The sequence below is a fragment of the Ursus americanus genome, chromosome 22 (genome assembly GCF_024610735.1).
Source record: "Ursus americanus isolate L20-20 chromosome 22, mUrsAme1.1.p, whole genome shotgun sequence".
Classification (NCBI taxonomy): domain Eukaryota; kingdom Metazoa; phylum Chordata; class Mammalia; order Carnivora; family Ursidae; genus Ursus; species Ursus americanus.
The window spans coordinates 13,844,773-13,869,114 of NC_142148.1; the positions used below are offsets into that span (position 1 = coordinate 13,844,773).

General features: G+C 52.5%; 2 protein-coding genes across 5 annotated transcripts; one reads left to right on the forward strand and one right to left on the reverse strand.

The window, feature by feature from the left end:
• Positions 1-571: 571 nt before the first annotated feature.
• SLC2A10 (solute carrier family 2 member 10) lies at positions 572-15,415 on the reverse strand. Of its 4 annotated transcripts, none has more exons than XR_015720899.1 (6): positions 15,327-15,415; positions 6,828-8,117; positions 5,997-6,119; positions 4,476-4,495; positions 4,116-4,251; positions 572-2,037 (listed from the first exon to the last, which is right to left on the reverse strand). XR_015720899.1 is itself a non-coding variant. In XM_045804758.2 (5 exons), exons 1-5 carry the CDS (start codon positions 15,328-15,330, stop codon positions 1,983-1,985), a joined length of 1,608 nt encoding a protein of 535 aa, XP_045660714.1. In that variant the 5' UTR covers positions 15,331-15,415; the 3' UTR covers positions 572-1,982. The 4 variants fall into 4 exon arrangements, 2 of the variants coding, with proteins under 2 accessions (XP_045660714.1, XP_045660713.1); XR_015720898.1 differs by having other exon boundaries at positions 572-2,061; XM_045804758.2 differs by lacking the exon at positions 4,476-4,495.
• A 6,465-nt stretch (positions 15,416-21,880) lies between these two features.
• On the forward strand, positions 21,881-24,342 carry TP53RK (TP53 regulating kinase). Its single transcript, XM_045804760.2, has 2 exons — positions 21,881-22,200; positions 23,756-24,342. The coding sequence occupies exons 1-2, from the start codon at positions 21,915-21,917 to the stop codon at positions 24,232-24,234; spliced, it is 765 nt and encodes a 254-aa protein (XP_045660716.1). The 5' UTR covers positions 21,881-21,914; the 3' UTR covers positions 24,235-24,342.

Consider the following 24,342-nt stretch of genomic DNA (forward strand, 5'->3'; position numbering starts at 1 on the left):
AAACCAGCTATCACTGCCATTTTGCCACGACTTGACAAATCAGACGAGGAATAAACGCTGGCCAACAATCCGACTCAGCAAAGGAGCTCCTCGCGTCTCAGCAGAGCGAGTGTAGTTTCGACATGAACGTGGGTTGAAAGTTTTGTTGACGTTAATGAGTCAGACGAAAGTAAAACAAGGAAGACGTAGGTCAGAAGACCTTCATCGAGGATGGGAGCAACCTGTTTGTTGCATTGGGTAATAGCCCTTGAAAGTGAAAGAATCTTCCCTCAATTTTTAGTGCCACTCACCACGTCTCCGCTACAGACATGACAGGCACGCTCACGAGGTTAATTGGCATTGTTGCATCCATCACGTTCTTAAGGCTGGAGCATCAAGGAAACAGTAAGGCAAGCCCTGGCCTGTAGTGATCCCCCATCCCTGTGGTGCCAAGTCCCTCCCCGCGGGCCTGACGCCTTGTACGCGGGATCGGGAGACGTGCCGGAGCTCCCGTGTCTCTCATAAGACACACTATGTGCAAGCAGCCTCAAGAGCACACACGATAGTGAAACGTAGCAGAATAAGGCAGTGATGAGGTTTTAGTATTTATTACTTTTGCTTTTAATATAATTTATTGAAATATTCAATAATTTAATATCTAAATGGCTGTTTAACAACCAGCTGGCAAAAGTCCCGAAAACATCACAACAGGCTCTCACAAGGTAGTAGGAGGGGCCTCCAGCACACCCCTCGGTACAAGGGAAGCATCTAGAACAAGAGGAGAGAAGTCGAGGGGCCAAAGGGTCTTGTGGGCGTGGCACAGGCACACGTGACCAAGCGTCGTCCCACAGCGGCTCCCTGGGTCGGCTTCAGCTCTTCATTTTCCTCGCATCCAGCACTCACTCTTGCCAGGCCCTTCCCCTGGTGACTTCCGGCCTGAGCGTCTTGTTCAGTCTCCACTGTACTCACCCCTCAGGGGCTGACCCTTAACAATGTCCCAACAGTGGGGACCTGGGTAACTGAGGGTGAGCAGACCCCTCCCCCCGCCCAGGCCCTGACGAGCTGAAGGAGACCAGCTGAAGACCCTCCTGCAGGAAGACAGGGGTTAAGTACACCCCTGGGGGCCTAATCATCCCCATTCTGCAGATGTGGGGACTGAGGCTAGCGAGAGCTGCTAGTGATCCAAGGTCAACAGTGGCCACGAGACAGGCAACACCAACAGCCGGGCTTGTCGGCCCCCAAACCCACCTCCTTCCTGCAAAGCTCTCCTGCACCGTCTGGGGCAGCTCTTGGATTTTAGTGCCCACGATTCTGGAATCCTATTTCCTGTTCCCCTAATTAAAACTGACACCCCCCCCCAAAAAGAGAGGGCCAGCCCCTTGAAAGCAGGGCCTGCAGCATTTTGAATTCCAGTTCATTGGCATTGGAAGCGATCTTAAGAACTCCTTGGTCCAGGCCCTCATTGTACATATGGGGGAAACTGAGGACTATGGTCACAACAGCATGACACCGGAGAAGCAGGGCTAGAACTCAAGCATCTTCTCCACCCATCTGAGTTGCTGGTGAATGACAAAAGCAGGTTTCCCCTTGCCAGAAAATCCCAGCCTGATGGGAAAAGAGAGCAGAAAATATAGCATCCTCATCTGGATTTGGGGGTGATGCCAGAGCAGACTTCCTTCCAGGGCTGGTACCCTAGGTTCTTTGAGAAGACAACAGACTCCAAGAGATGTTGTCATTATAAGTACGGCAGGGATATGCAGAGACAATGGGGACATTGAGGCAAGAAGGCAGAACCTCAGGGCCCCTCAGAGCCTGAGATTCAAAATGAAGACTTTTGGGTTCTCAAACTTTCTCCTCTTTCACCTGGGCCCGAGAGACCTCTTCTGGTGCAGGGATGACTTACAGGACGACCGAGACCTTGTGCTCCAGGGCCAAAGCAAGCAGGAAGCTGGAGACTGTCTGCTAAAGCCATGGTTCCAGCATCTTCCATGCAGACGGACTCCTCAGGAGGCTGCAGAGGCCTCGATGCGGGTGTACGGGATGCTGGCGGATCTCTGCCTGTGGCCAAAGCTCAGGGTGAGCCTGTCAAGCAGAGGGGGGGTGGTGTCTCTGTCTCTCTCTGTCTCTGATGTCAGGGACTCATATCTGAACTATAGGGACTGAAGTGATGACTGCCAGACCCTGGCAAAGCCCCCCTAACTTTCTGTCTCCTTCTAAAGTCATGGCAGCCTCAGCTTCCTTTTCCCACAGGCTGGCCCAGGCTCCGCCATGCGACCCCAAGTCCCCAGGTCCAGCCTGACACTCCCCTCAGCTGCAATTACACCCTGCTTTACCCCAAAGCTGGCTTCTACCCACCTTTCTGCTCCTTAGCTCCTCTTCCCAGAGGAGGGGTTCTGGAATCTTCTCAGAAAGCCAGGATGGCAGAGATTCCAGGTGGCTCCTGGTATCTGTACCCCCCTTAAGCCTAGTTAGAATACCCTTGATCTTTAGCTGGGCACAGGGCTTCCCAGATGGAAGCCCCTGTTTCTTGGCCTCCCCCGCAAGTAGGTATAGCCACATTCTGTCCAAAGGATGCAGGTGGAAGTGACATGTGCCTCTTTCAGCCTGTGTCTCCCCTCTCCCCATCCCTCTTGCAGGACCGTGGTGGCTCACTGTCATAGGCCATGTGCAAAAGGTAATTATCGAAGAGGCAGCAACCAGAGAGAACCAGAGCAACCAGAGAGAAGGAACCTGAGACCCTGGATGACCTCTCAAAGCACAGCTGCCACCCCAGCCCTGGACCCCCTATACCCGGATTGTTCTGAGCAGCCAGATCTATTTCCTAACCAATAGGGTTGGGCCGATGAGGGGCCTGCAGGGGGTCATCCAACACACTGGGGGTGTTCCGCCGGCAGAGAACCCTCCGCGGTGGAATGGGGCAGGTTGAAGGCTTTTACGCTGGACCAGTTCTGCATCCCTTCGGGGGTCGGGATGGGGTGGGACTTGGCAGCCAGTGCAGGAGGCAAGTTCCAACTCCCTCTTAGAATGATTTATTTTTTTAGCCATTTAGGGCCTCCCAGGAGTAGAACGGGCAGTCGGGTGCTGTGGCTCCCTTCACTACGAGAAGGGGCATCTGCCAAGGATATGCAGGATGATAGTGTGTTGGGTCCCTTCTGATGCTCCCATTCCTCTCTTCTCTTATTTGAATGGCCCAAGCCCCCACGATGCTAAGCTACTGAACTCCTCTCTATGATCCATAGACCTTATATGATCAAGCTCTAACTTGGCTGATCTGATCTTCTACCCCTCCTGCCACCCTCCCTCCCCTGCTCCAGCCACACTGGCTTCCTTGTGGTTCCTTGCATATGCTGGATACACTTCCAACCTCAGGGCCTTTGCACTTGCTGTTCCCTCTACATGGAATGCTCCTGCCCATCATCTTTACATGCCTGTCTCCTCACGAACTTCAATTGCACCTTCTCAGAGAGGCCTCCCCTCTCTGGCCTACCACTCTAATTTAGCCACAACCCCCTACCCCTCTGTCCCCCACTCTGCCAGTCAGGCCTTCTCAACATACTTCACTCTGTTTCATTTCTTTCCAGGTACATATCACTAACCAAAATGCTCTTGTTGCTGCATCTGTTGGCTTGTTTATTTTCTGTCCCCCTTCTCCACTAGAATGGAAGCTCCATGAGGACAAGGACCTTGCCCATCTGACTCGGTCACGTTTCTTAAGGCCCAGACATGGCCTGGCACGTAGTAGGGACTTAGTAAACACCTGCTGAAAGAGTAGATTAAGCCCACAGTTCTGTGTATGTGACTTTCAAAGGCCACAGTTATTCTATTTTCTCTAAGCTTCCATGACTAAGATTCTGCTACTCTGACCTCATGCGATTCCATAACTGCATGGTTTTAAAGTTCCCATGAGCTGAGGCCTTAAAGTCAAATGAAACCCTGCTGTGAGAGGACACAAACAACTCCAAGAAAACAGCTCCTCTATGAAGACAAGACTAAACGGACAGTGTCCAGGCACTGAGAGTCAGCGGGAGGAGAAAAATGCTCTCTTGCAAAGGGAAAGTACACGGAGTTATTCCTGAACGGATTTGCTCAGGGTTGGAAATGAGTCCTTCCCGAGGCCCAGCCCTGCGTCCTCTTACCATCTCTTCTGGAACTGCTGGTCTATCTCTGCCAAGGACTGGCCTTTTGTTTCAGGGACAAATGCATAGATGAAGCCCAGGCCGAGGACAGCGGTCAGCCCGTAGAGCAGGAAGGTCCAGGACAGGCCGATGGTGCCTGGGAACAGGAGGGCAAGAGCGTGGGCAGTTCCCCCAAAGCACATTCTCCAGATGTGGGATGTGCAGAATTAAGACAACATGCAGTCGGATAAGTATCTTAAAGCAGGAGCTGGACTGGTTATCCCAGAGGCAGGCAAAGGACCAGGGCCCAGACCCGCGAACACAGACGCAGGCATCGGGTCGGTGTGGGAGAGCCCACTCACCCACATCTAAAACACTCACCAGAGGAGTGAGGCCATGATCTGAAAACATGAATGGAGGGAAGAAAATGGCATTCACTTCAGCAGCAAAATAGTTGCAGGACAGAGCCTGGGCCAAGCCCGGGCCCCAAACAAAAAACATCCTCAGAAATTCTACAAACAGGTTATTGAGTGAATGAATTGGGCATCCAGGGAATGGAGTTTCGGCCCAGTTGGCCTGTGTCTATAGAAGTAACCAGGGGCATTTGCCCCTTCCTTCCTTCCTTCCTTCCTTCCCTCCTTCCACCTTCCTTCTTTCCCTTCTTCCTTCCCTCCCTCCATTCCCTCCTTCCTCTCTTCCTTTCTCCCTCTCTTCCTCATTTATTCACATAAAGGGCATGCTTGAAGACTAAGGCAGTAGGAAGAAGCTTCGCTTCCCTAAGCTGGGGGAAGGGGGGACAGGCACAGTGGACCTGTTCTTCTATCAGCCTTTCCCACGGCCCCCAGCAGGAAATGTTGCTGTGCTTTTGAAGAGGAAACGCTCGGCTGCAGCAAATGGGAAAATAACTGAGCCCTAGGAACTGTGCCTTGGGGCTCATGGGGAAGGAGCCCCTTTCCACTTTGGCTCTGGTGACCAGTGGCCTTGGGCCAGGAGCATCTCAGCAATTCAGAGACCCTTTCCGGTGTTCTGGGCCCAGATAATTCCCACCGCACCCCACCACGGCTCAGATGGGGGTTCGAATGCCAGGTAGGAAGAGAGAGTGTCACCCAAACTAGGTATGAGAAGACCTTCCTGCTGGCAGGTGGGCACAAGCCTGTCTGAGCCGGTTTACAATAAAAAAGGTGTCAGCTCTGGAATCTGCTGGTCTCAGACACATTCTCACTATTTGGGTGTAGACCTGTTATTGGGCCTGGAGAAGGTTACATTCTGCACGGAGTTTTATTTATTTATTACAGAGTTCTGCGGCTACGAGTAGGAAATTTTCAAAAACTCCCCCGCTTTCATGTGAGGGCCTTTGGGCTGCAATGAAGAAAATGGACTTGTGTGTGTGTGTGTTGGGGGGTGCGTGTACCAGAGACCCACACTCAGGCCTCCAGACTCCTCCATCCCCCCACCGGGAGTTTATTCCCTCCCCTACCACACCAATCAGAGCTGGCTTCCAGATAGAGGCTCTTCCCCTCCTTCAGCCCAGACTCCCAGGCTGTCAATCAAGCTGGCCCGTTCACTGATGGGCCTGGAATTATCAGGGGTAGAAGCCTCCAAGGTCATGTCTTCTCTTGTCTTTGTCTGCCAGCGTCTCCTTCCTGCTTTGCTGATACTAGCACCCCACTTTTCCTTCGAGGAACCATCCCCCCCAACTCTGTCCACGTGGTTGGGTGAGGCTGTCCCCCACCCGCCCTGACTCCAGGGGCTGGTATATGCCCCAGGCCTGGGCCTCAGAATCCTGCAGCCTTCCAGCCGGGGATGGGCATGCAATCTTGCTGAGCCAACAAGAGCCCACCCCAGGCAACTGTTCCAGGATCTAGAAGGAACTGGACCATGGGATTAGGTCAGAGGACTCACCGATGAGGTCAAGGAAGGAGAGGCTGACGAGGAGGTTGCTGGCCCAGTTGAAGCTGTTGCAGAAAGCGAAGGCCCTGCCTCGGATCTCCACGGGATAGATCTCGCTGAGGACAAGCCAGGTCACTAGGACAAGAAAGCAGGGAGGACTCACGGCCTGGGGCGGGAACTGGGGCCTGGGCCCCATGGTCCAGCAGGCAGCCTCCCAACAACGTGACTCAAGCAGAATTTCAGGCCCCCGACACCCAGTCCTCCCGCTGCCCCTGCCACACCGCTGCAAGAACCCTTTCCTCCCTCCCTTCCTTCCTTCCTTCCTTCCTTCCTTCCTTCCTTCCTTCCTTCCTTCCTTCCTTAAAAAAAGATTTTATTTATTTATTTAGACAGAGAGAGAGCGCACAAGCAGGGAGAGTGGCAGGCAGAGGGACAGGGAGAAGCAGACTCCCCGCTGAGCAGGGAGCCCGATGTGGGACTCCATCCCAGGACCCCGGGATCATGACCTGAGCTGAAGGCAGATGTTTAACCGACTGAGCCACCCAGGTGCCCTTTCGAGTGAACACTTTGAGTGATCTACCCAGGGGCAAACTCAGGTTTCATGAGGCCTGAAGCTTAAATAATTTGGGGCCCTTTATAAGAAAAAAAAGCTATGAACAGAAAATTAGGCCCTTGGAAGGAGTGCCTGCAAGTAGGCAAGGAGCCCTAAAGCGTAAACTTCATTGGCTTTGCGGTCAAGCCACCTCCAGTGTCGCTCTGAGACCCTGACCGACGCGGTCCCCAGCCTTTCTGCTGGGTGGGGTAGGAGGCTGTAGGGTCACCTGCCGGAAAGCCCCCGCCTACCTGGTCCAAATCCAAAGGAGAAGGCGCTCACAAAGGCCATCATGCAGACCAGCGCGGTCCAGTGCAGCAGGGCGCGCTCTGGGGCAGAACGGGGTGCAGGGGCGGCGGTGCTGAAGGCCGGCAGGGGAGCGGCCGTGGGGTTCCCAGCTCTGGGACGAGACTTGCTTTTCTTAGAGGCTGACGACACTGGCTTCCCTTGGTTCTCGCTGGTCGTGGGCTGTGGAAGTGGAGTTATGGCCCCTGGCAGGCTGGAGGGTCCTGGAGAGGACAGGCTGGAGAGGCCTGACGGCCTGGTGGCGTTGGGCACGGCCAGGCAACTGGGGCTGGAGTCCATGGGCGCGGCAAAGCTGACGAGGCCAATGCCGCTGACCGACAGGGCCATGAGGGCACAGCCGGCCAGTAACAGGGCCCTGCGGCCCGCTCGGTCCACCAGCCCCATGGCCATCAGGGTGGCCACCACCTTCACGGCGCCGAGCCCCACAGAGGCCAGCACGGCCGAGGAGCCCGCACGGAAGCCGACCGAGTGGAAGATCGTAGAAGCATAGCACAGCACGTTGGGCTGCCCCGTCAGTTGCTGGAAAATCACCAGCCCCAGCCCCACCACGGTCCGGCCTCGCATGTTATCCCGGGCCCTGAAGAGGTCCAGAAGGGAGTATCTTGGCCTCCCCGGCTTGGTGGCCTCACCCCCCTGGAGAGGAAGGAGGTCCTTGTGGGCCGCAGCCTCCGTGGTCCCAGCGGGTAGACAGAAGAGGCTGAGGGACTGCAGAAGAGCAGGGGCTGCGGCCCAGCCGAACATAGGCCTCCAGCCACCGGGGGCACCGGCCAGGGCGTAGTTGAGGGCATAGGAGAGCAGGATGCCCACGGTGATGCCGGCCTCATAGAGGGACACCAGCACTCCCCGCTGCCGTGGCCCCACCAGCTCGGACACGTAGATACAGCAGGCCATGGAAGACAGGGAGATGGCAAAGCCAGCCACCAAGCGGCCCAGGACCAGCCAGGCCAGGGAGCCAGCCAGCCCCAGGCTCAGGCTGCCTGCCAGGAGCACCACGTTGCTGCCGAGGATGGCCTGTTTCCTGCCATACTGGTCGATGAGGATGCCCCCCACCAGGGAGGCAAGGAGGGCCCCCAGGAGCAGGCTGCTCACCAGGAGCTCCTGCTCCGAGCAGGATAGCCCGAAGTCAAGCTGCAGGGGCAGCAGGGCACCTGACACGACTGCCAGTTCATAGCCGAAGGTCAGGCCACCCAGCAAAGACACAGAGGCACACAGGGGCAGGAGCAGTTGGGGACGGCCTGGAAAACAAAAGTGACAGGAGCAGAGCTCAGGACGGTTCCTTGCCAGGGCAACCCTCCATGAACTTGCCCTCCGGCCGTCAACCACACATCTATCCGACCAGCTACTCCATCCATTCACCTGTCCATTCATCCACCCATCCATTCCTTCAGTGGGTCTATCCATCCACTCCTTCCTTCAAACACCCACCCTCCATCCATCTACTGTCATTCCCCCATCTACCCATTTACTGATCCACCCATCCGCTTCATCCATTCACCACCCACTCCAGTCGTTCATTCACTCATCCATCTATTCATGCATGCTTTCATGTATCCATCCACCCAGCCAGCCCGCCATCCACTTCACGCTTCATCCATCTCCTCATCACCCCATCCATCCATCCACTCCATCCACTTACGCAGCCATCCGTCTACCCATGCACGCATTCCTGAATCCAGCCGTTTGTCATCCATCCATCTATCCATCCAGCCACTCCATCTATTCCCCCATCTATGTATTAATACATCCACCCATTTGCTCTGTCTACCATATATTCATCCATCCATTTGTCCATTCATGTGCTCTTTAATTCACCACCCATTTACTGATACATCTATCCACAAATACGTCTATTCACCCACCAATCTATATTCCATCCCTTATGTACCCATTCACACACTTACTCATCCATCCGTCCATCCATCCACCCATGTGATCGTTCAAAAACTTATTTATCTGCTATCTACAACATGCCGAACCCTGTTCTTGGGGCTGCAAGACAGTGGTGCTGTCGGCACTTGGTATTCTAGTAGAGAAAGGCAGACAATAACTAAATACGTATATACTTCAGGTGGCGATAGGTGTCATTTTAAAAAGCAGAGAACACGGATTGAAAGTGATGGAGGAGCTCTATGTTAAATAGACCAGTCGGTCAAGTCCTCTCGAAGATTTGAGCAGAGATCTGAATTAAGTGAGGGTGAAAGCCATGTAAAATCTGAGAGAAGAACATTCTAGACAGAGGGAACAGTGAAAACAAAGGCCCTGAGGCAAGACAGTTTTTGGTATTTTAGAACAATAACCACTAATATTAATAGCTAGTATTTATATGACACTAAGTGTCAGGCCCTGTTTTAAGAACCTTACATGCATTTACTCATTTAATTCTTACAACAACCCTATAACATATTATTATTAGCATCATCCTCCAAGGCTCAGAGAGGTTAAGAAACCTTCTCATGGTCACACAGCAAGTGGGTGACAGATGCAGCTAGAGAGCACAGGCTTTTAACCACTGTGCTTTCAGCGAGGAGGCCAGGGTGGCTGGAACCACAGAAGATAATGAGGCAAGAGAAGTAGGCAGGGGCCAGGTCACGTGATAGGTCATGAAGGTAATAATGAATTTCATTCTCAGTGGATGAAGGCTTGAGCTGGGCAGAGAGAGTAGTCACTAGCACGTGTGGCTCCTGAGCACCTAAAATGGGGCTAATGTGATTAAAGAACTAAATTTTAAAGTTGTATTTAATTTTAATTAATTGAAACATAAAAATAGCCACATGTGGCTAGCAGCCCCCATATTGGCAGTGCAGTTACAGGTTACTCTTAATTCTTAATTCACATACTTACACTTAGATATTTCTAGAAGCATCTAGATTAATCCAGCAGTACTATCTCACCCACACCCACCCTGGACCTGACAAGAACACTCATAATACTACAGTTAGATTCACCAACTGTTTTCTCTGAACCAGGCACTGCTTTGAGCACTTTAAGTGGAATAACACTTTTAAATTAATATAGCTTCATGTGGAGGGCTTTTGAATTATTATAAAGGAACAAACGGACCATCAGAGGTGAAGTGACTTGTCTAAGGGCAAAAGTAGTAAGCAGCCGAGCCCAGATTCAAAGCCGGGTGGTCTGGCGCCAAATCCGCACCCTTAACCGCTCCATTACCGAACCTTGGCATATTATTATTTCGTGCTGTTCTCTCCTATCTCTACCTCTCCCCCATCTGTGTTAGGCAATTTTTGCATAGGGGGAGGAGTTTCATGGGTGGAAGCCTCAGTGCCCTTTCTGCTCACCCTTCTCCCCCCCACCCTGCCCCTCCCCCCGGGAAATCACCCCCTCCCTTTCCCTGTTGGCCCTGTGCTTCCTGTTCATGACCATCAAGGAGCACCCTAGGAAGACGATGGTGGCGTCCTGCCCTGTCTTCACCTCCCTTTGCCCCCTCTCCCTCGGCTCCTGGAGCTTGCTGCCAGAAGGGAAGGTTCCTCCAGGCCATGTGAGGCAATCCCGTGCAAACAGAATTTGTTTGCCATTTCCACAGTTCCTCTGGAGCTGAAAGAGAATCCAGTCATGGGGCTCAGAGGCCAAGTTGACTGTCCACGGGTCCCGCTGGAAAACGCATCGGGGCAGATTCGGATCACAGTGGTTAAGAGCAGAAGAGCAAAAATAGTAGTGAAAGAAAACAGTAATAATAACAAGTGTTATTTATTGAGCGGCTCCCCTGTGTAAAGACTTTAGTCTCTCAATTCATCTTCGTAACAACCCTAGGTGGTACAGCTGCAACAATCCCCATTGTAGAGACGGGGAAAGTAAGGCTCAGAGTGTCCTCACAGCTGGGAAGCAACAGGGTCAGGACTCACTGATCCCTCTGACTCCCAAACCCATATACCTAAGAGCTTTGTGGAACGGACTTCAAGCAAGAAGGACAATCAAAGATAGGTGGGGTGTGAGAGAGAGCAGGGGTGCAGGGTCAGGGGTGGAGGGGAGATACATACACATTAGGTCTCAGGAAAATCCAGTCCCAAAGTAGAGTGAACCAACAGTGCCCCGTGGAAGGATGAAGGACGGCCCCCAAGGAGTCAGGGTCATTCGAAAGACAGCACATTCCCTTCCTTAAGCTTTCCTGGCTCCCATGGCCTCTGCTCGAGTAAGTCCTAACTCCTTCGTGTCATCCGGGGCCCTACCTGAGCTGGTGACCCCAGCACAGCCCCTTAGTCACCTCCCCTCCTGCCTCCCCCAAGCCCCCCACACACTTTTCCCAGCACACACCCCCCATTTCCATGCCCCTCTGTCCTCCCCGGCACCACCTGTGTCCCCACAGGCCCACTCAACCTCGTCAGTCCCAGCTCACGGTCACCTCCCCGAATGGCCTTGACTTGTATGTGTCTGTTCTTTGGCACCCCCCGCCCTCTGTTGGGACACTGCCCTTTCCCGGGCTTTGTCTCTCAGTCTCCTGGTTTGGGTACAAATGACCACCCCCACCTCCACCCCCACCGCCTAGCTCCAGGGCCGTGTCCATGACCCAGATCTGACCAACCAGCAGGTTCCCAGGCCCTGGGCTGCAATGCGAGCCACGTGGCTGCCCCTGGGCCAGTGGGTTGGCTCACTGAAGGTGCTAAGCTGGTAGTTTACCTGCCTGGAGCTGCCGGGGGCCATCTTCCCCCTTAGGGGGTCCCTGACAACACTGCCTGAGCCCCAGCTCCCGAAGCCATGGACTTCTCAGCGACTAAGAAATTTCTTTTTTTCTTTTCTTTCTACTTTTTTCTTTTATTTTCTCTCCTCTCTTCTTCCCTTTCCTTCCCTTCTTTCCTCTCCTCTCCCTTCCTCTCCTCACTCTTCCTCTCCCCTCCCCTCCCCTTCTCTTTTTTTTTTTTTTTTTTTTTTTTGCTTAAGGTAATTCACGGGAGGCCCTGGCTAATTCCTGTACCTCTTCCTCCACTTTCCAAGCCACACTTTTCACTTCCCATCAACTCTGCATTCCCCCTTCCGGTGCTGGACCATCTCAAGTTTGTTGCTGTGTCTTCCTTATTGAACAGGGCAGAGCAGTGATGGAGACGTCCTGTCTGTCCCTCCTGAGCCCCAGCCCCATCCTGACACCCCAGAGGGGCTCAGTGAAGTGTCTGCCCAATGAACCCAGGACTGAGCTGGGGCCTAGGGAGGTGTCCGCACGTGGCTCTGCAGGGGACTCGTCAGATCCATTTGAACCTACGAATGCTGCATGACAGCCCCAGGGGTCCTGTGAAAGCCTGAGTCTTTCTGCTCAGAGCCCTCGGAGCTCCCACTTCATTCTGAAATAACCTTCAAGGCGTCCTCTCCCTCTCTCTCTCTCTCTCTCTCTCTCTCTCTCTCTCTCTCTCTCTCTCTCTCTCTCTCTCGGCTCTGCCATGCCAGCTTCCTTGCTGTCTGTTCCTCCTCATTCCTGTGTGACTCCACCCAAGGCCTTTCACCAGCTGTCACCTCTGCCGGGAGAGCCCTCCCCCTCCATTCCTTCCCTCTTGCCCTCTGGTCCTGGCTCGAACATCACCTTCCGGCCAGGCCTTCCCTCACCCTCTACTTAAAAGTGCAGCCTTCCCCCTCGCACCCTGCACTTCTAATGCCCTTCCCTGCTCCGGAAATACTTGTTGAGTAAACAGAAGATTGAAAGAAGGGACTTTGGGGGCTTAGGGAATCCAGAGAGGAAGGGTCTTGGCTCTTGTGGGAGAGGTCTCTTTGGCGAGGTCTAGGGTCTGGAAGGGGTCAAACGCTACAGGAAGTAGAGTAAATCCCGGCCCCCAAAGTAGGGCCCAGCCTGGGTGTGGGAACTGCTCCCCCTTTCTATTAATTACCTGTCTAGGGGCACCTGGGTGGCTCAGTCAGTTAAACCTCTGACTCTTGATTTCAACTCAGGTCATGATCTCAGGGCTGTGAGATCGAACCCTACAACAGGCTCTGTGTTAAGTCTGGAACCTGCTTAAGAGTCTCTCTCTCCCTCTCCCTCCACCCCTCCCCCTGCCCGCACACAGCAAACATACACACTCTCTCCCGCCCTCTCTCTCAAAAAAAAAAAAGATTGGTTGTATGCGAAGCTGTCTCACACTGGAGGAACTCCCTTAATCCTCTAAGCCCCTCACTGTGGAGGACAGAACTTCCCAGGGAGAGAATCAAGGAGCAGGGGAAGGAGAAAGAAGTCAGGTTTTGGGTGGATGTACGACCAGCTACAAGTCCCACGGGGCCTCTTGCTGGTGACACCAGAACAGCATCTCAACCAGAGGTCGCAGTGCATTGGGTCCCACCCCCGCCGGAGACCTGCCAGGGCTTTCCCTCAAGTTCCGGGGAGAAGCCAGAGTGAAACTGAACTGTGCAAATATCCTCACCCAGAGGGCTGGCTTCCAGCACTTACGGAGCACTCCCCACAGCCAGCTATACCTCCTTCTGGAAGGATCTGCATCAGCTGACTCAATCTGTACAGCAAACCTATAACCCAGGCACGGCTGTCATTCCCATTTTACAGATGAAGTAACTGAGGCACAGAGAGGTGAAGCCATTGCCCAAGGTGACAGTTTGTAAGTGACAGAGCAGAGACTGGACTGAGGAGGGCCAGTCTGACTCCAGAGTCCCAACACTCGGTGTGGTCAAAAAAGGAAAGCTCACATGAACTGACCATTTACCACGTGTAGGTGGTGAGCTGAGCCCTTTTCATTCATTTGCTCACGTCATTCTCATGGCCACCTTGTGATAACCGTCTTTTATGGGGGCTGCTTCATAGATGAGCAAGCTGAGGGTCAGAGAAGGAGACTAGACGATGCACCCGGAAGTGGGAGAATGGAGGCTGGAATCCAGGTCTATACCCGGGGCCCACTCCCTGAGAAAGGGAGCCCGGGAAAGCAGCCTGGGATGGCAGGGAGGACAGAGCATAGTACCAGTTAATTTGTACCTTCCTCCCCCTTCCACCCGGTCTCAGCTCTGTCCTTAGGAGAAGCTCAGTCAATAGCTGTTGAATTAACTTAGGAAGCAGCAAAGGGATAGGAGGGGCAGGTGGGAGGGACCAGGTCAAGCTGAGTGTTCTTGGGAGGACCTCTCTGGGCGTATGTTTCCCTCAGGCTCTGGGCAATGTGCCTTGAGGGTTAAGAGCGTATGCTCTGGAGTCAGAGCTGGAGTTGGTGGCCAGTTGTACCATGACTTTGTGCATGAGAGGCTGGATGGGACAGTGGTTGGGGATGCAGACTGGAGCAAGAGTGCTGGGGTCCTATCCCAGCTTTTCTACTCCATAGCTGGGTGACGTTGGGCAGCTCCTTAACCCCTCTGAGCTTCCCCATCTACAAATGTGGATAATAGTAATATCTACCTCGTATGCCTGCCTACCTTCTAGCCACTGTTAGCTATTATGATTCTCCACATCATAATCCAGGGTGAGTTTTTAAACCCAGTTTAAACCTCTTCTCCAGCTTCCCATGTCATTTGGGATAAAACCCAAACTTCTCGCCATGGCCTACAAAGTTCTACACAGTCTAGCCCCTGCCTAACTCTCTGATCTTCCTCCCACCCTTTCCCCCTTGCCCACTGTGCTTCAGCCACACTGGCCTGACCACACCAGCCCACTCATGCCTCAGGGCCTTTGCACAGGCTATCCCCGCCCCCTTGTAGCTCTTTTTCCAGATCTTAGCACACCTACTTCTGAGTGATGTCTCGGCTCCAGTGCCTCCTACCCTCGGAGGCCTTCAGTACCTACCTAGCTAAAGAAGCTGCTTCCTTCAACATTTTCGCACCACCTCATTTTATGTGTTCCATAGCATTTTATCGCTCTTGGAGATTATTTTACTCATTTACTCCTTTCCAGCTTCTCAACTGGAATGTCAGCTCCATAGAAGAGAGGATTGTTGTCTGCTTTGTTCAGTGCTGAGTGCCCAGCCCCTGCCACACAGTAGAGGGATGAATGATGGAATGACTGAGCGAGGCTCTGAATCCGGAGAGAGAAATGGAAATCCCAGGTCCCCGTAGCAACAAAGCAATTCCCTATTCTCCTGCAGCCCCCACAGCTCCCAGTTCTGGATTCTAATCTCCCGTCTCCCCGCATGGAATACGACAAAGCAGAGGTTTTGTCTGTTGTGGCCTGAGGCCTGGCAATAGAAGTGCTGGGCCAAGCGATTCATCAAGTTGCTCCCTCCGGAGCCTCTATGTCTTTATCTGCCGAATCGGAGCAGTTTCCCTTGCCCGGGTGGTTGTAGGGCTGGAAATGGTCAGGAGACAGCCTGCCCAGAGTTCATCGCGCTCAGTTATCAAGCAAAGAGCACTCCCGGCTCACTTTTTTCTGGGCAGAAAGGAGCAGGGAAGGAAGTGCGCTCGTCCCCTCCCAGCGCCCAGCCAGGGCCTGCGGACTCCACCCGACTGGGTCGTGTGGGGGGGCGGGGCGCGCGCGGCTGGGGTCTCAGGGGTTCCCCCGCGGGCAGCGCCAGATCTCCACTTACCCATGGCGAGCAAGACTCCCTGGCGAGCTGGGGGCGCTGGGGCCGGCGCGCATCCCCCGCCGGAGTCCCCGCCTCGGCCGCCCAACAAACTTTCCGGCCCGCCTCCCGCCCCCTCCGTCCCTCCTCCCAGCCCGCCTGCCCGCAGCGCCGCCGCCACGTCGGCCAGCCCTGGCACCCTGTGTCTGGAGGCGGGACCGAGGGGTGCCACGGAGCGCCCCGGGCCTGGCTGGGGGTCCCCACCCACTATCCTCCTCTTGGCCCCCGCCCACTGTCACCCCTGTTGCGGGGGACCCCCGCATGCTGCCCTCTCCTGTGCTCCCCACAGAAAGAAACACCTTCAATCCCTGCAGTCCACACTACTAGACTGGCCTCTCCAGCCTGTACACACACACACACACACACACACACACACACACACACACACACACACACTCATGTGTCTACACTGACCAACCGGATACTCATATACCCGGTTCAGCCACTCAGACACTCTCCCCTGGATTACTGTCCATTCATTGGACCATTGGGACACCCCCCCACCAAGTCCCACAGGCACTGTGCTGGGCTTTGGTGATGGGCTGGAAGCACAAGAGAGAGTCTTTGTTGTTCTTGCGGAGTTAGCTTTCTCGTGGAGGAAGAGGAGAAATACACGACTGAAGGACCCAGAGACGCCCAGGCAGTGGTAAAGTCTGGGCAGACACGAGACCCAGGGCGCTGGCGTGTACAGCCACGGGCAGCTGCTTCAGCTGCGGGCCTGGGAAGTCTGCTCTCTGGAGGGAGCTTGAGCTGAGACCTGAGGTTCCTGGCGAAGGGAAGGGCAAAGGCAAAGGCCAGCGGTGGTGGAAGGAGCTTCTGGAGTATAAAGAACAATGGAAGTGAAGCCCCGGTGTCTGGAGCCCAGGCTTTGGTGGGGAGAGTGGAGGGAGGGGTTGGCAAGGGCCAGACCATTTAAGACCTTGGGAGGCCAGGGTAGGGAATGTGGATTTTATTCCCATGGACACAAGATATCATTGGAGAGTTCTAGTAGGTTATAGGGAGCAAGGGCAGAAATAGGGGGACCCAAGGGGAGGAGGTTGTTGGGAGGTGAGAGAGAGAGGTTGATTTGGACATAGGGGATAGCAGCAGGGGGTGGGGGGGTGGGAGGAAAGTAGGTCTGAGGGCAGATAGACTCAAGAAGGACTTACCCACTGGGAGAGGAGCGGCTTGGGGTAGAGTTCTGTTCTGGCCGTGCGACAGTTAAGTTCTCATTAGGTATCCAAGTGGAAATAGGTGGGCAATTCCATATATGAGCTCCAGAAAGGAACCAGGCTGGGGACACCCCACTAATTTTCCTTCTCAGGCAAAAATGCACATATAAGATCAGTACTCGCACGGCCCCAGGCTCACGCAGCCTCTCACGGCATGTCCACATGGATACGCTCGTCCATGGGCATCGGCAGTTCCCCCAGTGGGGATCGTATGTTACAGACACACACAGGCCTCTCGGCAAAGAAGCACCGACAAGACCCTCCGAGCCAGGGGACCCTTGTACAGTTCTGACAACAGCACACCCAGGTCGCCAGTAGGACAGTTTGAAAACAGGGCTCTGAAATTCTTTGTTAACTCCCTTGAAGTCCAACTGAGCTTGGGAATGCCCTCGAACGGCAGGTCGCAGAGAGTTGGCACTGCGTGACTCCGGAGGCTGGGACACTGGGACATTGGCACCAGGAACCCTGAGTCTCTAAGAAGTCCAACTACCGGGATGCTGCCATGCTGTGAAGAAGCCCAAGGCACAGAGAGGCCGCCTGCGGACACGCCAGTGGGTGGTCCTCACCTTGAAGTCGTCCAGCACTGTTTCCAGAACATGCCTTCGGGTGATTCCAGCTGGTAGCCGTCAAATCTTTCCAGCGGAGGCTCTGGACATTGTGGAGCAGAGACAAGCTATCCCTTCTGTTTCCAGACTGGATTCCTGACCTGCAAACTCCAGGAGTATAATAAATGGCTGTTTTTAAGGTGCAAAGTTCTGGAGTAAGTTGTTATGCAGCAATAATAATAGGAACGATAGCTGAAACTATTAAGTGATAATTATACACTTTAAGTACTTTGCATGTATTAGCTCACTGTTAACCCTCACAGCTGCTTAATGAGATAGTAATAGTTACCCTTTGCTCCCATTTTATGAATGAGGAAACTGAGACAAAGGGAGTGAAGTAAGTTGCTTGCATAAGAGGTAAGATCAAGGACACACACCAGTATGTAGCTGAGCAGGGAGTCTAGCCCACTTATGGGGAAATCAGCCTCTTCTCCATCACGCTCTACTGCCTTTCCGGGATGGAGAAGAGCCCGAGGAGGCCTCGTGGCCATTGTCACATGACAATTCCTCCTTCATCTGTGAATACCTAGAATTGTCACCTGGTTGTCAGGGAGCCCCCTCTTGCCCAACTATAGACCCCAACAGTTAAAGCCAGAAATAGACAAGACCCCTTAACTCATGCTCTAACTGAAACCCACTGTGCTTATTTCTTATTGCACTTTCTTGCGTTGATGAAGATGTTTTGGAATGACTGGAACATTCCAATCGCCAGGCCAGAAAAGCCCTGAGAGCAAAGGAATGCTTAGAAGAACAATCCCCTTCTCTGCCCGTGACCATGTACCGAACACATACTGATCCCCACTCATGATCACTCGCTCCCTGCTAGGTGCCTTGCGGTAACCCCTGAACCTCTCCTTATAAAACCCTAGGTGCCTCTTGTGGGGGGAGAGGTCAGTTGTTAAGGCTTGAGCCTACCACCCTCCCCCCACCACTGGCTGCCTGCAAGCCAAATAAATTTCTCCCTTTCTCTTTTCCAAACCCTTGCCTGCCTCTTGAGTTATTGGCTTCTCTTGCGATGAGTTAATCTGTGTTTGTTTGACAACAGTATTGGCAGACCCAGCCAGGAGCCATGCTTCCAATCTGTCCAGCCCCCAGAGGATTCCCGGATTGGGACAGTGGGCCAGGGTCGTGCTCACCCCTTGGTCTCCTGAGTTAGTGGCTATGATAGATTGGTGACATGGGGGCCTAGTACAGCAAGGCCTGGGCTGTTCCATTACCATGAGGTAACCTATAGAATTTATATAATAGAAAGGGCATAAAGTCCCTAGATGTTCTTTGATCTCTGTGGTTCGTGTTAAAGTCATGACAACGTGTGTAGGCTCGCTGCTGGGCTCTGTCTCTCCTAGAGAATAGAGAATCCCTCTTCATTTGTTGGCCCAAGTGAGAACAGAAATGATTTCACGGGTCCTTTTGGTAAGCATCTTCAAAAATGGCTTCCCATGAAGGTGGGCAGGACCGACTAACCCGTTTCTAATACAGCAAAAGTGATGGATATCATGGTGATCTCCATCTTGCTCACGCGCTTCTGACCTGTCACCCTCTCTGATGAGGCCACCTGCCATATTGTGCGCTGCCCGATGGAGGGGCCCAAAACGCACGAACTGCGGGTGGCCTCCAGGAACAGCTGATGAGGAACTAAATCCTGCCACTACTTAAATGGTCATACAAACAAACAAAAAAGGATAGTCTGTGACGATGGCAGAAAGGGACGTCAGAACTCATCGAAGTTGGATTTTCTCTCCTCTGAGAAATCAGAAAGGGCCTCCCTGAGGAAGTGACATTTGAGCTGAGTGTGCAAAGATGCTTGGATGAGTCTAGGCAACAAAGGGAGGGAAGAGCACTTCTGTTATGGGAAATAGCAGATGCAAAGGCCCTATCACAAGAGGGAGCCTGGTAAGAATGAGAGACTGAGAGAAGGCAAATGTGTTTGAAGATCAGAGAGCCAATGGGAGCTTGGCAGGAGATGAGCCTGGAAGAGGGACAGAAGTGTCCCATGCAGGATCTTGTGGGTCTTTAATCCTCAGCACAATGGGGAGCCATTGAAAGGTTTGAAACTAGGGTTTCCTACAGTAGAAGCCAGAACCAGTCTGACCACAGCGAGCCTGGGACTTGTAAGTATGTTTGCACAGTGGATTTTCCAAAGGAGGGGTTCAGACAGATTCGGTAACCATGGAGATGGCTATGGGGCCACTAACAATTATGATAATGAAGCCACAGACTTGGGAAACCGGGCATTGTAAATGGCATTGGTTCTGGGTGAGCTCTGAGTAGTCTGGGCTGATGAAAGATGCTGGAAACCACATTGCGCCCACACAAAGGGTCTGATGCCTGAAAAGGTGGCTTGCCCTGTGTATGAATGGAATGCAGGGGCTGCAGAGCTGAGGGTTGGTGTCATAGCAACCCTTGGACGAAAGGGCCTTTCTTCAGTATTTCAAACAGGGTCCCAATGATGGGGGGAGGAAAATGAGCACACGAAGAGTGTCTGCCATCCCCCAGGCACCCTCACGAGCAACATCTCACTTAATCTTAATAAGTCATTGTCACAGTAAAACTAATTGCCCTCATTCTGAGGATGATGAATCTGAACCTTAAAGAGACAATGCTTGCTGTCGCATCCACCGTGCGCCAGGCACCTTGGCTGCCTCCCCAGGGGCCATGCCTAGCTCCCTTCCTCCTTGCTTCTAGAGCAGCTCTCTGCCTGTACAGGCCAAAAATGCCAGATCCTCACTTTACCAGCTTCCTCAGCAGCTAAAGCAAAGACGCGTGGGCCGATCGTGGCCAATGTCCTGTGGAGGAAGCCTGGTGGGAGAGGAGGGACTTCCAGCAAGGGGTTTTCTCCCAAATAAAGAGAGGTGTATAAGATGTAGCTCCTCTCTTTTTTGGCCAGATGTTTTTGTGTCCTCATATCATGTGTGGAAATTTGGTGGCCGTCTTGTAACCATAAGACGACAAGTGTAGGGACCAAAGCTGAGGCCGGTGAAGGGCATGGAAAGAGCTTGGGTCCCTAAACTCATAAAGTGACTAAAGGACACCTGGGACCCCTCACTTCATAAAATTTTGTTCTGTTGGATAATAAATGAACTTACTGGGGCACCTGGGTGGCTTAGTCATTAAACGTCTGCCTTCGGCTCAGGGCGTGATCCCAGCGTTTTGGGATCGAGCCCCGTATCAGGCTCCTCCGCTGGGAGTCTGCTTCTTCCTCTTCCACTCCCTCTGCCTGTGTTCCCTCTCTTGCTGGCTGTCTCTCTCTCTCTGTCAAATAAATAAATAAATAAAATCTTTAAAAATAAATAAATAAATGAACTTACTGTTAATCCTAAGTAAGCTATTTAGTTGAAAAATCTGCTACTTGCAGCTTAAAATAGCAAAACTTTTGGCAGTCTACTCATTGTCCCCTGTTATAATTCCTCCCCTACTTCCTTTTCATAATATTTTCCCAAAGTTGTAGCTGAGTTCATGGCTGCCCTGCTAGAGAATAGTTTTTCCAGCTTCCTTTTGAGCTTCATGGGCCATGTGACTGAGTTCTGGCCAATAGGATATGAGAGGCAGGGACGTGTGGAACTTTGGGGTCAAGTTCTTAGCTGCCTGTCCCCACCCTCATCCCTCTTCTTGCCAACTGGAGTAGGGGAGCAACTGGAATAGACTCAGAGAAGATAGCAATGACTTAAGGATGCCAGATCTATACTTTTACATAAGAAAGAAAGATCTCTCATAATCAAGCCACTATTTTTAGGTCACTTTGTTACAGCAGCTTATCCTGTACCCTAACTAGCACAATCACCAAAACACCCAGCTGTTCAGTGGTGGGACCAGTCAGGGTTCGTGCTGTCAGCCACACAAACCACCCCGCTCCTGCGTCTGAGCACTGGCAGCCAAGACCTGGGGTAATGGAGGGTTTTCTACAGTGCAATGCAGCTCTGGTGGCCCCCTGGGGGGCACCACACTTTGGGGAGGACCCTCCCCCCGAAGAGTGGTTGGCGCTGGGAGTCTACTTATAATAGCTATTGTATTAAGCCCTCCATAAATAATAATAGTTTTCACCTGGGAATGCTCATCATGTGCCTGCATAGTTCTATGTGTTTTACCCCCAGTTACGTATTTAATCCTCGCAAAACCTCCATGATGGGTATTCTTTACAGTCTTATTTGGTAGATGAGAAACTAAAGTACAGAGACTTGCTCTTCCCCAAACATGCCAAGCACACTTCTCCCCCAGGGCCTTTGCACTTGCTCTTCCTTCTGCCTGGAATGCTCTTCTTTCAGGCATCCATTCACAGGGCTCAAAGGCCACCTGTTCATTGAAGCGCTTTCTTTTCACAGAAGCCTTCTTAACCACCTTATTTAAAATTGTACCACTGCCCACACCCCGCCGCCACTCTACCACCTATAGGTAGATTTACCATCCAAACTAGCACGCTTTTAAGAATAAAAAGGGGATACCATTAGTGAACTATTTCCGGAAGGAGCCACAGAACTAGGAGGCGGAGCCACCAAGGCCGACCACGAGCCTCAGCGCTTCTGGAGAGAGCCCGGGAAAGGCGAAGTTTCTGACCGAGAGTTGCCGAGGCTTTATGGGAATAGCCGAAGATGTCGGAGGCGGGGCCACTTCCACCGGCGGAAGTGTCGGCACTGGAGTGGCCGAAGAGGTCCGAAGACTTACGACAACGCGAGCCGAACATCGCCGGCAGTTTCCGGAGAGAGCCGACGGGCTCCGAGCGGCGGCGCCGAGGCGTAGTCATGGCGGCCGCCAGTGCTGCAGCTGCGGCCGAGAAGAACGACGAGCCGGCACCGGAGGCAGAAGCGCTGGCCGCGGCCCGGGAGCGGAGCAGCCGCTTCTTGAGCGGCCTGGAGTTGGTGAAGCAGGGCGCTGAGGCGCGCGTGTTCCGCGGCCGCTTTCAGGGCCGCGCGGCCGTGGTGAAGCACCGCTTCCCCAAGGGCTACCGGCACCCGGCGCTGGAGGCGCGGCTCGGCCGGCGGCGGACGGTGCAGGAGGCCCGGGCGCTGCTCCGCTGCCGCCGCGCAGGTGAGGCGGCCCGGCCCGGGGGCTCGGGGGCCCGAGCGACGCGGGCAAGGGTCTCCCCTGAGCGCCGCGCCCCGTTTTCCCCTCAGTCTCTCGCTTTGTACCCTCTGCGTGAACTTCTGCTGAGAAATGCCAACCTTTCATCTCTCTCATTCATTCCTTCATTCTTAAGGAGCTGCCTTTCCTAGCAGCGAGGAGCGTTTGTCCTGGAGCCATTGCTCCCGGTTCAGTTCCCGGCTCTTCCACTATTGCTCGACAGGGAGCATGCTGTTTAACTGCCCCGAGCCTCGATTTCCCCATTTGTACCATCTCAGTGTTCGATCATTATCTCTTCATTCATTACTTTTAAGAAGCTGATGTAATTACAAATACTTGCCGGGGAGCCAGGCTCTCTGGGTTCAAATACCGACACCACTGAGTCATATGCAGGCTTTCAACAAATTATTTAACCTCGCCCTCAGTTTCCTCGCCTGTAAAGGGAAGTCACAGTATGTTTGGTTGTATGGCTGGTACATAGCACTCAGTACATTTTAGATTTCATAAAATCGTTAATTACTTTTTCATTAAAACACCGTTGTACAGCACCACGGTATGCCTTATGCTCAGATGAGAAACTGAGGCTCAGAGGGGAAGTAACTTGCCCAAGGTTACACAGCTAGTGAGTGACCCAGCCAGGCTTTCAGCCCATAACCTCTGACTCAGAAACACTGGCTTTTGACTTTTACACATCCTTTCGCTTTTATTAATATTCTTAGGCACCTGCTTTACACCAGAACATTGTTAGGTAGTGGGAGAGCTGGAGGAAGTTCAGTAGCAAACAAACAGACATATCTCTGCCCTTGCCTAAGTTTAATGAAGTTACTTGTGTGTTCCTGTTTTCTATTTTCACCCTCTCTAGGATTAAGTTCCATTAAGGAGGGATCAGAGCTGCTTTGTTTCCTGCTGTATCCTCACTGCTAAGTCTCCAGTATCTAGAAAAGTGTGCTGGGCCCGAGTGTCATTCAATAAATATTCACTGAATCTTTGAATGCAATGAATTCTTTCAATTATTGGAGGTATCATTCTCCTGTTCTAGAAACAGAAACAAGCTTAGAGAATTGATGTGACTTTTAGGTTATACAACTAACAAGGAAGGGAGCCAGGATTTGAACCCATCCTTTCTGACTGCAAAGGTGAATCTCTCAGCCAACACTCTGTTTGGCCTGTTTGTGTCCTTTCGAGGTAGAGCCTACTCTGACTATGCTTACCCTTCTGGCTCTTTGTTTTGTTTTGTTTAGGGACGAAGTATGACAAATGAAATCCAATCATAAAGAGTGGAAAGGAGGAGGGCACTTTGGCACTACTAAGCTTAGCTCTGGGGTGGCTTAAGGCACAATCCTGCAGGGCATGAGCAAGGGAAACTTCCAGATGAGTTAAGCTGTACTATTCTGCAGCATTCCTAAATCATTTTTCCTGAAATAAGCAGATATGCCCTGTAAAAGTCTGGCTCAATCTTTGAAAATTAAACTTAACATTAAGAAAGAATCTAATCCAATAACCATTTCTATCTTGGTTGCAGGGATATCTGCCCCCGTTGTCTTTTTTGTAGACTATGCTTCCAACTGCTTATATATGGAAGAAATTGAAGGCTCAGTGACTGTTCGAGATTATATCCAGTCCACTATGGAGACTGAAAATACTCCCCAAAGTCTCCTTGGCTTAGCCAAGACAGTTGGGCAGGTTTTGGCTCGAATGCATGATGAAGACCTCATTCACGGTGATCTCACCACCTCGAACATGCTCCTGAAACCCCCTGTGGAACAGCTGAACATTGTGCTCATAGACTTTGGGCTCAGTTTCATTTCAGCACTTCCGGAAGATAAGGGAGTTGACCTCTACGTGCTAGAGAAAGCCTTCCTCAGTACCCATCCCAATACTGAGACTGTGTTTGAAGCCTTTCTGAAGAGCTACGCCACCTTCTCCAAAAAGTCCAAGCCAGTGCTAAAAAAACTAGATGAAGTGCGCCTGAGAGGAAGAAAGAGGTCCATGGTCGGGTAGAAGAGTCTCTCTGACGAGTACAGACATTTAGGCCATTTATGTCCAAGTGAATTTGAAGGAGTGCTCCGAGTAGATTAGACCTAAATAAAGGTGTTGAGGTATTTTTAA

Coding starts and splice junctions, on each gene's coding strand:
- SLC2A10 (XM_045804757.2), bottom strand. Junction 6,120..6,827: donor CTCCTTTGGATTTGGACCAG/GTAGGCGGGGGC, acceptor TTCTTGTCCTAG/TGACCTGGCTTGTCCTCAGC. Junction 2,062..4,115: donor CAGCAGTTCCAGAAGAGATG/GTAAGAGGACGC, acceptor TCTGCTTGACAG/GCTCACCCTGAGCTTTGGCC.
- TP53RK (XM_045804760.2), top strand. CDS start 21,915: ATGGCGGCCGCCAGTGCTGCAGCTGCGGCCGAGAAGAACGACGAGCCG. Junction 22,201..23,755: donor GCTCCGCTGCCGCCGCGCAG/GTGAGGCGGCCC, acceptor TCTTGGTTGCAG/GGATATCTGCCCCCGTTGTC.